We start from the raw sequence: 16073 nt of genomic DNA, 5'->3' as shown, positions 1-16073 counted from the left end.
CGATTTATCGCGTCTTGTCTAGACGTGATAAATCGATCCCGGATCGATCCCGGAAGTGCTTGCCGTCGACGCCGGTACTCCAGCTCAGCGAGAGGAGTACCCAGCATCGACGGGGGAGCCTGCCTGCAGCGTCTGGACCCGCGGTAAGTTCGGACTAAGGTACTTCGAATTCAGCTACGTTATTAACGTAGCTGAATTTGCGTACCTTAGTCCGAAGTGGGGGGTTAGTGTGGACCAGGCCTCAGTGAACCATATTTAGAAGTGGTGATTAAGCAGGGTTGGGGAGGTGAGATACATGTTGGAAAGTGACTGGGACTCTATGTAAGTCTAAGGACATCTAGAAAAAGCCCCAGGAGGCTCTGATCCTGCAATTGGATCTACCCAGGCTCCATGCAGGTGAACAAGCCCACTCTCCTGGATCAGATTGCAAGATGAGGGCCTAAACTGGTGTGACATAGCCACTGAGAGGGCCAGAAGAAGGTGTATGTTATACCAGTGCAAACTCCTTCTAGGCTCATTGGGACTTTCTAGTCTAGGGAGGGGGGCTGCTTTTCTCACAGCATAATTCTGTCTAACTGCTTTTCACCTTGCCATGCCTGCCTCACTTAAGACCACAACTGGATAGGACAAACTAAGCACCTTTGACTCCACTGCAGGACTCTGCCCTTCCAATTCCCCTGCATGTAAGAGGCTTTTGATTCTTTTTGTCCTATCTTTTTCCCACTCAGCAATTTTGTGTGAGGGCAGCATTTGTCCCATAAGAACAAAACTCACCATATTCATTTTTAATTAATTTCAATCACAAGCGGGAGAAGAGGGGGGTAAAAATCAACAAGGAAAGAACAGTTTTTATTCAAGTTTCCAAGAGAGTATTTACAGCAACAGAGAGTGAAAAATAGCATTGAAAGTTATTGCCCATTGAAACAACCCAAAATATGAGGCCGTGTGCCATGTTGAGTTCATGCTGGACACCACACTCGCCTGTAAGAGTTTGTTTTCCTACTTTGTTTAGGTCGCAAATGAAAAGGAATTTGATGGACTCTTAATCTGGAGACGGTGCTTGCTCACATCACAAAACCACTAGCTCAGGAGAGGCTGAGGGCTGGAATACCAGGAGGTTGTTGGAGGTCAAGACCTAGATGCTTAGGCAGAGTTTGTGGGAAAGCAGGCGCTGTATCTTGCTCTAGTCAGCACCGTTACTCACTTTCCTAGGCACAAAGTCTTTCCACAAATTTATTGCAAACTAGAGTTGGCTTCAATTCAGCTGCTATAAAGAGCTGGAGCCTAGTTAAAATTGTACCATTTTTTTAAGAAAGATACATGGGATGACCCTGGTATAATTACAGACCAGAGAACCTTATATCAAGGCTGGGTAAATTAATTGAAAAAATAACTTGGATAAAATAATTGCAAAAAATGTCTACTAGATGAATATGAGCTGATAAAAAGAAGCAAGTATGGCTTATATAAAAATATGTATATGATACCACAGCTTTGTATAACAGTTTAGAGAGAATTTTAAAAGATATGCTCCTTCCTCCTAAGACACGATCTGTCATGGATTAGAAACTGGTTAAGAGATAGACAGCAAAAAGTAGGAATAAATGGGCAATTTTCAACATAGAAGGAGGCTAACTTTCAGGTTTCCCAAGCGTTCAGACTGGGTATTATTTAATGTATTTATGATTGATCTGGAAGTAGGTGAACTGTGAGGTGGCACAATTTGCAGATAATACAAAATTATTTAAGTGAGTCAAGATTAGAGAAGGCTGTGAGGAATTTCAGAGGTACCTAACATAATGGCTGATGAAATGTAGTGTAAACAAATGCCAGGCAGTGCATGTTAGAAGGAACATTGTGTCACAATGCCAGAAAAAAGATTGAAGGCCAAATTCTGACCTGGCGTGCAACTCCATGCACAGCATGAAAGTCAGAGGAGAATTTGGCCCCAGATATCATTGTGGACAGCTTAACGAAAACACTTTCTCAATACAGTGGTAGTGAAATAAGCAAATAGTACATTACACTGTATGAATAGAAAATCATAGAGAAAAACACAGAAAATGTTTATCATGCCATTAAATAAACGTGTGGTTCACCCTCATCTAGAGTACTGCATTCAGTTTTGATCATTAAGTCTGAGAAGAATATGGCAGAAATAGAAAAGGTCTAGAGAAGGGCAACAAATGGAAAACTTCTGTATGAGGAGAGATTGAAAGGCTTAGAACTGTTTAGAAAGGAGACAAATAAGAGAGGATATGGTAGACATATATAAAATGAATGAATGGTACAAAGAAGGAATATAAGGCCCCTCCGATTTTACCTTCTTTCCTTAACAAAAGAACAAGGGGAGACTCAATGAAGAGGAAGGCAAAACATTTAAAAATATAAATGACAAAAATGATTTTTTTGTGCAACAACCTTTTAGAAACTACCCCAAAATATTATTGTAGCAGATGGCGTAGAAAGATTCAGTGAGGATTAGACACACAAATATGAACTTCAGTCACATCAACTTCAGAACATAAGACAACTTTGGACAGCAGTTAAGAAAAAACTTCCCCCATAAACATGCTATTGAATAATTGTTCATCACTGGGCATTTTGGTGCATCTGGTACTGTTGTGATGGAATATTAGCCTAATAAAATAATGGAGAGGCCAGGTGAGTGAGGTAATATCTTTTATTAGACCAACTTCTGTTGGTGAAAGAAACAAGCTTTCGAGCTACACAGAGCTCTTCTTCAGGTCCTGGGACCAACACAGCTACTATAATATTGCAGATAATTAAACATTGGTCAGAATCAGTTTGGCAATGCCTAAGTTCCCCAAAAACTTAACTCACTAAATTCAGAGTTCATATTTTCCCTTTTTTATTAATTTATTCCACTGTGCTTTTTGTCTGTCAGACCAGTATGAATTAAAGACAGTGTTTCAGCTTTTGTAAATAAAAATTTAAATGTATCCCTTAGGAATGAATTAACAGCACAAAGAGCAGCAATTTAGCCGCAAGCCTCCCACTAACATTAATACAAGTTATGCAAATAAATCCACTTGTCATACACTACAGATATGTCCATTAATGTTAGTCCAAAATATTTTTCATCTGTAAATAGCTTTAGTTTTTCTGTGTCCGAGCATTAGCCAAACATCTTTTTTCTTTCTTATTCTTCTTCCGTGTTTAGCTGTCTTTTTACTTAAGAAACAGCTTGGAAGTGGGGGCAGTGTGAGAGGGACACGGGTTTATCTGCTTTAAAGCCATGTAGCTGCGTTGTACTTTAGAGGTCTGATCTAAAACCCACTGAGGTTTAATCAGAAGATGATAAATCATGAATGGAAGGGGAAGGGCTTTTTATTTATTTTTACATCACAAAAGCTGTTCATTTCCTTTAAAATCTCCACCTCCAGTTTAAGGTGAGTGCAGATTAAGGACCAAATTCAGAGAGAGTCTAAGTCTAGTATATTTTACATGCCAAAGAGAACAAAAGATGTCATGAGATGATGTAGTTCATAAGACATTCATAATAGGAGAAACTGCTCAAGGCCTTTGTTATTCCTGGTGTTAACTTTGCCTAAACTGTCTCTTGGAGCCTGAACTATTGGACTGCTGTTGTTGGCTCCACTGTCACTGTCATCTGTGAATATTTTTCTTTACAACAGTGTCGATGTGTTGGCCAATCACACAGGAAATTGTGTAGTGTTTGATGCCTGCCTGTCTTTGTGTGTGCCTGAGAAAGCCTTCACTTCACCCTCAGTGAGCCTCCTATTTAGGGTTGAATCAGGAAAGGCACATTTTTCAGCTACAACCTTCTGCTTTCCCACCCTGCAGTCAATATCTCCCAGTTATCCAGCGAGTTGCATGCACTCAACTGAGGGGCTGTTTTGTACATCCAATGCTAACTGTGCTGAGAGAGAGAGGTTCGAGAAAGTTATTTTTCCTGATATTGTTGATTTTTGTTTAGATACCTTTTCTATTCTCTTCAGATTCTTAGACCATGCCCATCACTGTGGTATCTGAGCACTCTCCACTAGTATACTAAGCAACATGACTGGCAGCTGTCATGTGGTCTTTAATTTTCTCAGACAACTGCTTTAGTTCTTCAGAAGCTCCACCAAGAGTATAAAATTCTGCCCTTTCATGTCCATTTGCAAGGTATTAGCTACCAGACAGCAGAAAATATGAAAATACCCCATTGTGGATACCCCCTCTACTCTAATGCTTTGCAAAATGTTAATAGTAAGACATAAAAGTTTTCTTACAAACCTGAAATTTAGGGCAAGTTTGCCCCAAAAGCTCAAGAACCTTTGGAATTAAACAGGACCTTGATTTGAGCAGACTGCCCATTTTATGGTTTTGAACAGAAACCTAGTGAAGCAGGATGGTTTTGCATTGTTCCAACATGAAATTAAAGAAAACTGGTTTGTAGGAGCACAGAACTCAAGGCAGACAAGCACACATGAATCAAAATTTAAAACAGATTGGCATGAACCCCTGCAAACCGAACTGGCCAATCTTCACATCGTATGCATTAATTCCTTTTAAAAGCTTCTCTCAATCAAGTTCTTTGGTAAGTGATTCCATCAGGCACACCACTGGGCTCCTCACAAAGGAAAGGCAAATCAGTAATCATTAATGTAAATGAATACAGCATACTTTAATCAAATGTCCGTGTCTGCTTTCATCTAACTTGCTGAGATAGACTTGAAATGAAAACACAATTGCCTCTGCACCCAGTTCTCTATGGAAATAAGTAGAATGGTTGTTCCAGAGAGAAATCTTACATTCTAAAATTGAAGACAGCATAGGCTCAGCCCATTGGGAAGAAAAATCCCGTGGATGATCTCAGTCCAATTCTTTATGCTGCTAGGACTGAGCCTGTGCCATCCACCCAGCATGTGCATACCTCTGAGAAACAAGAAATCAGTGTCCCCATCTCATTGCTGTAACTGATGAGATGTGAAATGAGTTTCCATGAGGGATGAGCACCCTTAAGGCAGTAACTAGAATTTGTCACAGTATATAAACCTTCTGCACAAACATTGTTCTGTGCAAGACAGCTGAGAGACATTTTAGGAAAACGGAAAGTATTGAGGCCCATTCTTGCACCTTTTACCCACTTCTTGACTATCTGTCATGCAAAGGCCTTTTGCCTTTTTCACTGGGTATCAGAATGTTAACAGATATTCTTTTCTCTTTCCTCCTATTCTAACAATTTTAGAGCCCCTCTGCCTAAGTTTCAGGATGGACAATGAATGGCTTAGGATCTGAGAGGTAGCAGGGAAGGGTCCAAGCCTCAAGGTTCAGAGTATTATTAGCAGTCTTTTTTTTTATTTTGTGCTGCACCTGAGTAGCTGCTAGGCCCCTCAGAATACATATGCCAAGACTGAACCTTGTCACAGGCTGCAAAAAAACAGATTTCACCAGACACAACATAGCGGGGGTGGGTAACAAAACAATACGGAAGAGCATGGGGGAGAACAGATGAAAATCACAGCACTAAGATAATGTGGTCACTGATGTATGGAATGCTGCAATAAAGAAATGTTAAGTTTTCTTTAATAACCAATAAAATGTCACCTAGTTGACTGCTTTCTCACTGCTTTTGCAGAAGTGAGCCTTAAGGAGGCAGTGGAGTGAATAAAGGGTAGTGGTCTCCTCTGTCTTCTCAGGAAGGGATTTCCTTGCATAGGTGGTAGTATGGAATGTGGGAAATCATGGGAGAATTGGACAAGTAAGGTATATACAGGTAGGTGGGGCAATGCCATAAGAGACAAGAAGGGATCCCTAAGAAGGGATTCATTCAGAAAGGAGTTGATGTGGTCAGATCAATGGGCAAGGAATGTGATCTGTTTGTTTGTGGGGGGGCGGGGGGTTGTATGAACTAAATGGGCAGTGTGTATGTGAGAGAGAGTGAGTGAGAGAGAGAGACTTTAGGAGGTAAGTTACAGTGATCAAGACAGGGGAGAATGAGAGCTTTACAGAATTTATATACAGGCAGAATAGAAATGCAAGGAAGCAGCAGGAGGAGTAAAGGATGACTCCCAGGTTACAAGACTGAGTGACAGGGAGTATAATGGTGTGTTCCTCAGAGATAGAGAATGGGTGGGGAGAGGAAATAAGACTTCAGTTTTGGCCTTATTAAAGTTTAAATTGATGGTGGTGACGTCAGTGAGACAGGGTATGATGCAGGTTTAGGTAGAGTGAGAAAAGTCTGGAGTGAAGATTTGTAAGTTCTTCTTTGAGTCCCTGTGGGTATCCTTCAGACAAAGGAGACTTCCACCTTAGACCTTACTCTTTCCAGCATTCCTGCTTGATCTTCAAACCTGCAAAAAATTATAAATAGTTTAGTTTAGTTAGTTCAGGGACTGGGGAGTCTCCCTCCATTAAATCCCTCACCAGTTGGGGTGCCTACTATGCCCAAAGTTCCAGGCTTCAAACGTTGCCTCTCCTGCCTCCAGCTCTTCCTGGTGAGTGACCCGCATGAGAGTTGCCTATGCTGCCTCAGGGAACACACATTCCCTCAAGGTGCAATATTTGTCACACTTTTCTCCCATGTACCAGGCAGTCTTGAGAATTCAGACTCTGGAGACACCTTGTGGAGCTATCCATGAGGCCCCATTTGGACCCTGGGCCTTCCACTCCACATCTAGCTGACCTGAGCCACTGGCTGGCACCCCTCCAGCTCCAGCATCCACTGGTTCAGAGTCCTCCAGTCCCAAGGACTCTGTGAAACGAAGGCACGATGCAGGAAAGGGTAAACACCTTCACAAGAAGAGGGATAAAACAACCCAAAAAAACCCTCCAAACAGAGGTCTACCTCTCCCCTTCCTCTGGCACCACCTGAGAATTCACACCCCAGATCAGGGTGCATCTGGAGCTCACAGAGAAAGGCCAGTACCAATGGTACCAGGAGCTATTAATGCCCAGAAATCACACTCTGAGAGGGCAGGTTCAATTCTGGCACTGCGCAGAGAGAGAAGGGGCCATTCTCTCTCTACATTGTCAATACCAATCCAGCAAAAGTCCACCGCTTCTACATTGGCACAAGCGAATCTGGTCAAATTCAAGACACCTGCCAGCTCTCTTCTGGTGAGCATTTGATACACTCTTCTTGAGGGTCCGCAATATATATGAATCCGGAATCTCTGATCCTCTTGAATCCAGTTCTGCTGAGAGATGTCCCAACTCTGTCAAGTAGGTATTCCTGGCCCAAGATCCAGCCATCCGGTGGAGCCCCGGCATCATCAACACACCACTCACCAACTCCTGTCTCTGATCAGTCGGAGTCAGGTCATGCGGTACCATTGACCCTGCCAACTCCTATTTCTGAGACAAAAATGACCTGGTACCAGCAATCTGGCAAAGAGCCATCAGCCCAGTCAGAGCTTCCAGAGTTACCTGGATGTTGTTGTGACCTCGCAAAGCTGCACTATTGGCCAAAGAACCAATGGGGCCCACTTCCCTATTCCTATGACCTCAGTCACTGGTCATATGAGGGCTTCTGGAATCCATACTTTGGGACATCAGAGTCTGAGGTCCCTGCACATCACCCCTAGCAATGGTCTTCCAGAGAGGAGTCAGAGTCCCCACAGGAGCCTTTGATTGAGGCGACAGTACAGCCGGTCCAGCATGGCAGACATGCAGCACCACACTCCTCCTCCCTTCCACTCTAGCCACCTACCAAGAAGGCATTTTGATGGGAGGTCCAAGAGCCATCAATCAGTCTCCGTAACACCTGTTACCTTCCCCCCATTTGGTGGCTGCCTAGCCCATTTTCTTCCAATGTGGCAAGTTGGACACATGGGTCTTGGACATCATATTGACTAGCAACACGCTAGAGTCCCTGTGTCCCACCCCTTTCCAAAGCCCCAGTCCCCATCTGTTTTCAGGGACCCCTCTCACGAGAGGATTCTCAAACAAGAGGCAGACTCCCTTCTCCAGCTAGGGTCAATACAGCCTGTTCCCCCCTCGTCACAGGGGGAAGGAAGGGCTTTGACACCAGATATTTCCTTACCCCCATCCTGCACCTCGGACAGCTGAATGTCTTCAATCAACAGTCAAAGCTCAGGATGACCACTTCAGACTTGATAAGCCCCTCTCTGAATGAAGGCAACTGGTTTGTGGCCTTGGATTTGAAGGATGTGTATTTTCTCAATTAGATATTTACATAGTTCACAGGAGGTTCCTGTGGGTGTAGAGCACTTCCAGTATAGTGCCTCTCGATGGCCCTGAGGGTTTTTAGTAAAGTACTCGCCGTGATGGCTGCATGACTTCGCAGGCAAGGCAACTCAATATTTCCCTACCTGGATGGTTGGCTTCCCATGGGTCAGTCATATCAAGCAGCAAACACCTCCTCACTTGAACTCTTTCATGCTCTGGGGCTGCAAGTAAGTGCAGAAAAGTCTACATTAACCCTTACACAAGTTATAGAATTTATTGGAGCAAATTTCAACTCAATCAGGGCAAGAGCTTGCTTACCTCAAGACTGGGTTCCTTGCTATGAGGGATCTCATCACCCAGCTTCGTCTCAGCCCTCAGACAACAGCCTGGTCCTGCCTGGCCCTGCTAGGCCATATGGCCGCATCCACCTCCCCATTCACAAGGCTACATTTACAGTGCTTTCAGATCTGGCCTAGGATGGTCTATCCTCCAAGCAGAGACTCCTTGAACAAAAAGGTCTCTCTTCCCCCGAACATGCTTTTGTTGTCACTCACCTGGTGGGAAGGAAAAAGTGGGAGGGGGGGATCCCCTGAAAGACTCTCATTCTGGTTGCCTTCCATGCTTGGACAGAGAGCACATCTAGGCAATCATACAGCTCAGTGTTCCTGGTCTCTGCTTCAGGCAGTTCACGAGGCATGCAAGGCATTCCTCCTCCTCCTCATTTGGTCTACACACGTCCAAGTCAGATCAGACATGACTGCTGTGTACCACAGAGGTCTGCCCACTCTGCAGAGAAGTGGTCTAGCTGTGAAACTGGTGCATCTGGCATCTGATTACCCTTTTGGCAGTACACATTCCACCCATCAGTAGTGCAGTACATCTTCCATCTCTGGGATACCCCATCCTGAGACAGCTTTGCAAACCAGCAGAACAAAAAGTGCCCAGCATATTGTTCCGAAGCCACCCAAGGCTTCAACATCCGAGGGGCCACCTCCTTGGTGCAATGGTCAGACCTGCTGAGGTACACCTTCCCTTCCATACCCTTGCTACCTCTCATCCTTGGGAAGATCAAGCTGGATGAGGCAGAAGTGATCCTGATAGCTCTCTAGGGCAGAGACAATTCGGGTTCACCACCTTCCTACAGTTGGCCTCTCCCCCAGGCATTCACCTTCAGCTTCCCACAACTACTGTCTCCGAATAGAACACAGACTGTCGCAGGGCCATCCACCTCAGTACAGCTTCCCTCCATCTGGCGGCATGTTTTTTGGATGGACAGTGAGCATCCTTAACAGAAGCAGAAGACCCTCTACAAGGAAGTGCTGTGCCATCAAGTGGAAGCGGTTCTCCCTGTATTGTCAGCAGCATGACTTGTCTCCTGAGGAATCAGGAATCCCTCTAATTCTCTCATTAAAGATATTGGGCCTGTCTGTCCATTCCCTAAGCGTACATTTGACAGCTATTGATGCCTTCCATCATCCAGTGGAGAACTGCTCTGTGTTCACCCATCCCACTACTGTGAAGTGCCTGAAAGGTGTCATAAGCCATTCCTTCCTGTATCTAAACCTCTCCCTGTTAGGGACCTGAATATTGTTTTATTTCCCCATTCTTATGAGCCCACCACTTGAACGCTTAGGATATGTCTACACAGCCTGCAGCAGCCAACCTCCCAGGGTTGTCAGATTTGGGCTTGTGGGGCTCATGCTATCATGCTAAAAATAGCTGTGTAGGTGTTATCTCTCAAGCTCTGATACCTAGGGAGCGAGGTGAGCCTGCCTGGCTCTCGCGTTTCTCCACTGCTTCCCCTGTGGGGCCCACCCCCTGCCCGCCGCTCATGCTTCTCTGCCGCTTTCCCCGCCCGCCTCTCAGGCCTCTCCACCCTCTTTCCCCCTCAGCCCCTCCCGCCCACTACTCACTCTGCTCTGCTGCTTCCCCCACGCCGCCCCCCACCTGCCGTTTGTGCCCTCTTTGCCCTCTGAGAAGGCAGAGAGGTGCAGGTGGTGGACGGGGGGCCCCACTGGGGAAGGGGGTGGAGAGACGAATGGGCAGCAGATGAAGAGGCATGAGAGGCACATGGGGGGGAGGCGAGCAGGGGTGGTGGCCATGCAGGGTCAGGTCTTGAGGCAGAGCAGGGGTCGGGGCCTTGGACCGGTGGCACACCCCACTTCTAGGGAGCTTCAGGCGCTCAGGCACAGCTTCCCCAAATGTGGGAGGCATGCGCCACCCATGCTTAACTATGAGATATTAGCTGGATATTGTATATTGCTACATTTATGTTTATCCTCAGAGGACATTCATAGATTTTAAGTCCAGAAGAGACCACTATGGTCCTCTAGTCTGATCTCTTAAATAGCACAGGCCATAAAATTTCGCCCAACGATTCCCACAGTGGAAGGAATTGCTCTTCCCTACTATCTTGTCTACACTAAGAAATCCATAATCAAAACTCACCTCCACTATACTTTCACCAGTAGTAACAAAGGTAGAAACTGTAGTGCAAGTAGGGCTCGAGTGCTAGATTACACACTGGAGTAGATGCCTGAGTCCTGTTTAGACTACAGCTTCCACTTCTCCTATTATTGGTGGCAAACGATTGCTATGAATTGCTTCCATAGATTCAGAGAATTTAAATACAGAAGGGACCATTATATTGTCTAGTCTGGCCTTCTGTATATCAGAGACCTTTAAATTCCACCCATTTCCCCCTATACCTAGCCCAATAACCCATGTCTGGCTAAAAAAGTTTCCAGAAAGGCATCCAGTCTTGATTTGAAGCCATCAAGAGATGGAAATCTATCCTTGGTAGTGGATCCTTCCCTTGGTCATTTGTTCCAATGTTTAATTATCCTCACTTTTAAAAAATTGTGTCTGATTTTTAATGGGAATTTGCCTTCAGCTTCCAGCCATTAGTTCTTGTTTATGCATTTCTCTGCTAGATTAAAGAGCGCTTTAGTACCCGGGATTTTCTCCTTATGAAGGTATTTATACACTGTAAGCATGTAACCTCTCAATCTTTTTCATAAACTAAACAGATTGAGTTCTTTAATTCTGTCACTGCAAGGCATTTTCTCCCACCTTCGAAGCATTTTTTTCTGCATCCTTTCCAGTTTTTCAACGTCTTTAAAAAATGCAGCCATCAGGGATGTATGCACTGTTCCAATATTGGTCTAAGCAATACCCTATACAGAGACATAATCACCTCCCTACTTCTACTCATTACTCCCTGTTTATATATCAAAGAATCACATTAGCCCTTTTTGCCACTGCACCGCAGGAACTCTTGCTTATCCACTATGACCCCTAAATCCTTTTCCAGCAGGTGAGCTTTTGGCCACTTCAGAAGTCATTGCCTCAGAAGCTACTGCTTAGACAGGTGATCTTTTTTCCCCCTTCTAAATGACTTTTTTCTCCTGCTTCTCATTAATTTTCTGTTTTTCTTCAAATATTCTTAATTCCACCTAAACTCAGTGAGCAAGAGCCTTTGGCAGGGTAGAACAGGCAAACATTCTCCCCCCCCCTCCCCGAGAAAAACTATGCAGTTGCCAGAGAGTCACCTGACCTTGAAATCTTTGAGCCATTTGAATACATCTACAAAGCAAAAATAAATTGTTTAGCATGTTACTGTGCTGCTACATAGCCATTTGTATGAAAAAGATTACAAGGCTATAATAGCCTTTTTTATATTGCCAGTAAACACAAAATCCAGCTCAGTGGTTAAGTTTTCTATTTGATTCTGTTTTATTAGTGTAATGGTTTTATGGCCATGATATAATTCATTGTTTTTATGTGATGAAGCGGGCATGGCTGTAGTTATACATGCTTTGTGAGAAAATAATCTGAAAAGCTGAGCTGCCTTGCTTTGCTTAGTGGAGTCAATATTGACATGAAAACCATGAGTTTATTACTTTTTTCACCAGTCCAAAAACAAACACTTTTGGAATATTCTACTCCTTTTTTATATCCTTAAGTTCATGACAGTAAAAATACTACTGATGTCACAAAAACAAGAAGCAGGTGGTATCATGGAGTTACCTTCCTTGAACTATTCTAATTAATTCAATAGTGCCTCACCTTTAAAGAAGAGACCAGCTAAACCCTAAAAAGCTGCTTTTTTTCCAGAGTAAAGGGTTTTCTTTCAACAACTGTGGTCACCAGAATTGGCCTTACTACTTTATTCTTTTCAGTTTTCCTGTATTTACCTGAACCTAAGACTATTTGATGGAAGCTAGACTGAAAGCTTGAAACGTCAGCTCTGTGATCAACTAATAAAGCAGCCCAATTTCCATTTTGTTCAAACTGCTTTCCTGTCTTGTCTGGGAAAGTGTCTGCCAATTCATTTTTCTCCTCTTATCAGCAAAGCGCATATACTGTGCTCATGTTTCTTAATACAAAACAGAGGGAAAATCCCCAAGCTGCCAGGAGGTCTGTTAGCTTAAATAGTGCCCAGATCTCTGGTCTCATCCCGCTGCATGCACTTCCATTTGCTCTAAAATGAAAAAGTAAATCTACCTAGCTGTGATCTTGCAAGTGTCAATCACTTGAAATTGTCGGGTTTTGATGAAAGTCTTCTTTAAATAGAGAATTTTTATCATGGGTTCAGCACCAGCAGCTGTATTTGATTTTAAAAGTGTGTTTCAAAAAGTATCTTTGAAGCTGCAGTCCATTTTCAGCTCTGAAATAATCTCCACCCGCCTATTGGGTTCCATTCTTGAATGTTTCAAATGGCAACATGGCCCAGTAAAACTTCCATTATGATGTATTGTTTACAGAGGGGTCATGGTATTTGAAAGCAGTTCAAACCCAGCAAATGGGGTAGAAGTAAGGTAGAAGGAGGGTGGGGGAAGAAGGAAATGGAAAAAGGAAAGTCAGGCAGAGGAACGTGTGAATTCCTGAGAAGAGGGTGGGAGAATAGAGAGGAGCATGAGAGACAGTATGACTGCATAGCAAATGGGGAAGCAGCCGTTCAGAGCTAGCAACCAATTGTCAGACAGAAAATAATGTCCCGAGTTCAACTTTTAGAATTGAGTCTCCTGGCATCATTAGTGTCCATGGGTTCTGAAGTGTTTTTCCCTGCCTTGCTTCTGCTCCCCGCAGTCCCTGCTGCTCTTGGATGCTTGATCCACTCTGGAAGCTTCTGCTCTTAACTGCATGACCCCACAGAAGTGGGGAGAGAGGCAGAGCTCCGTGAGGCGGTACCATCTAATGAAACACATTGGGCTAACTATGGGAGGTTCTGTATGCGTCTGCATCCAGAGGAATAGATTCACTCATTCTAAAGTCACTGGAAGCATTCTGACAACTTTTGTCTTTCCAGGTGCTGAAATTCATCCCTGAGTCAGGCCATCCCAGGAGGAAGGGCAGAACCAGGAACAACATGGCCCTAGTGGATATTCAACTAGAGCATCATGAGCGCTGCGATTGTGTCTGCAGTTCAAGACCACCCCGATAAAAACAGAACAAAGTACACTATTTGCAGCTCAAAGGACCTTTTATTTTAAGCAGGAGCCGTCAGAGAACATTCTTCCACTGATAAGCAAACTTTGCTAGTAGCCTGCATTGCGATGAGCAAAAATGAATGCTGTGTTTCAGCATAGCTATATTGATTAGTGCCATGGCAGCTAAAAAGTTATATCATAGATTTGTTTATTAGCAGTCAAGAATATAGAATTAAGTTTAGCAATATATTGGGACGGTTGAGATTTTCAAAGTTGACTATGGGACTTAACCACACAGTTCCCACTGAAATGAATCAAAGCTGTGTAGCTAAATCCCCTTGCTGGCAGTGGAAAGTTCCACTGAGATATTTGAGCTAACCTTATATACCTGTCTCTCTCTCAATCTGGCACATCCACATCCAAATTCTGCCCTCATTTATACCTGCTCAACTCCATGGAAGTCAGTAGGGTTACATGAATGTAAATGAGGACTGAATTCAATCCAATATTCATACATAACGGTTAATCCAGTTTAATCCAGCTCCTAGGTGGAACATCCCCTTGCTCCTTTGAAACACACACACATGGCAAATAGAAAACATGAAATAAATCTAGTGTGAAGTCAAATTGTCCAGTCTGTATTCAAGCAACACACTGAAATCAACCGGTGCTTCAAGAATATGAACCTGAGTGCCCCCATTTCCCATTGAAGTCCTGCCACCTAGTAAAAGTTGTGTATAATTTCTCGGGATCAGGCCCTTGGACATTTTCATCTTCACTGTGTTTCTAGGTAGACAGTCAAACCAGAACATCTGTGTTGATGAAAATACCCACTCTTCTTGCATGTATATTCAAGTTGGAAACAAAACTTCAGTGTTCTAGCTTTTAGAGAACAGATCAAATATCACTGTTGTTTTGTTTGTATTTTTTAAAATAAGGAATACTATAACCTTGCCAGTATATACAGTAATCTTAGTTGTTTGACTTTAGTAGTATATATTGCCATGATCAAACTCTTCGCACTGAATATCTCTTGGACTGCATTTTGCTGAGGCATATTAATTCATTACGCCACACCTGTCTTTTGAAAAATTGTCAGCATTCATTAATTTTTGCAAAAAGAATTATTCACCTCTTGATAAAATAAGCACCTTAAAATCTACAGCATAGCTTCCAATGTCTATTAAAATATGAACGGGCTCTGACTAAAAAAGGGGAAAAAATGCTGTCCAAACTAGCTTTAAATACTCTGAGATATTGCTCTGAAAGTTGTCCAGTGTAAATGTATGCTAGGTATAAATCTGGAAGACAACTGAACTTTTGATTGTGAATGTAATAGAGAAAATGGGGTGGAACATTTAATGGCCATGGATCGCTATTTAATAGTATACTAAAGCTGCATTTGTTCTGTTTTATGTGTGTTGCCTCTGTGTTCCTGTCTGTCAAAAAGAGAGAAGTAGTCTTACAATAGTATTTCCTACATTAGCTGAAATCGGCACATGCAATCACATAATATTGAGAACTTTTAAAATTATTGGGTTTTAGTAATAAAATCAGAGCTATAGTTAAAAAACATGCCCTCATGCTCTGAATTGGATATTTTAAAAATATATTTATATTAATTTTTCCTCTCTAGCTCCAAAAAGTCTATTTTAAAAGGAGCTTGAAGACTGAAATGGGAAGTGATTCATCATTTTTCAAAGCAATTCACTTTAAAGAACAGCATTGAGACCAAAGATTGCCAGATATGTTAGTTTTTTCAGGGTTGTTCAAAGGGAATTTCATTCTTTTTCTGTCTCTAGCTTAATAACAAGAGTGGCCAATCTTACTTATTTTGGAAAAATCTGCGTTTGACACAAGTACAACCACTCTCCTTACTGGGCATTCCCGACTGACCTGTGGCAGGAACAGGCCTGGTCTTCGGTTTGTGGATTTGTTTTATGAGCACATGGTTTCATGTTACTTTTTGCTTTGTCTTATTGATTCCCAACCCTTTGGGGCAGCTCTGCCAGTTTATCTGACTAAGTTCTCAGCTGTGCCAACCAGAGACTGCAGAATTCAATGAGATGCAGGCAATAATGGTACGCCAGGGCTCAGCACAGAAGCTTTTCATTTGAGTAAGAAGGAATCTTGTGTGAGATGTCAGTGGGACAACTTACTAGTTTAAAGTTAGGCATTTGTTTAAGTACTTTGCTGAACTGGGGCTTAAGTGGAAAAAAAAACCCTCCTATTAGGCCTGGTCTACACTTACCCCCCAAGTCGAAGTAAGGTACGCAACTTCAGCTACGTGAATAACGTAGCTGAAGTCGACATACCTTAGTTCGAACTTACCGCGGTTCAGACGCGGTCCACACGCGGCAGGCAGGCTCCCCCGTCGACTCCGCGGTACTCCTCTCGTTGAGCTGGAGTACCGCAGTCGACGGCGAGCACTTCCTGGTTCGATTTATCGCGTCCAGACCAGACGCGATAAATCGAACCCGG

At 43.3% G+C, this 16073-nt stretch overlaps 1 protein-coding gene across 3 annotated transcripts in view; it reads left to right on the top strand.

Annotated features, from left to right (window-relative positions):
- PDGFD (platelet derived growth factor D) overlaps positions 1–15832 on the top strand; it is a 163417-nt gene extending 147585 nt beyond the window's left edge. For all 3 annotated transcript variants that reach the window (XM_026653397.2, XM_026653398.2, XM_026653396.2), the window contains one exon: positions 13472–15832. In XM_026653397.2, the coding sequence (XP_026509182.1) occupies positions 13472–13606 (135 nt within the window). In that variant the 3' untranslated portion in view covers positions 13607–15832. The remainder of the gene's footprint in view (positions 1–13471) is intronic.
- The last annotated feature ends 241 nt before the right edge of the window (positions 15833–16073 follow it).

This window comes from Terrapene carolina, unplaced genomic scaffold, assembly GCF_002925995.2.
Source record: "Terrapene carolina triunguis isolate 2854851 unplaced genomic scaffold, T_m_triunguis-2.0 Scaffold138, whole genome shotgun sequence".
NCBI classification, from domain to species: Eukaryota; Metazoa; Chordata; order Testudines; family Emydidae; genus Terrapene; species Terrapene triunguis.
The sequence above is the reverse complement of the archived record's forward strand: the minus strand, read 5'-3'. Positions and strand labels throughout refer to the sequence as shown.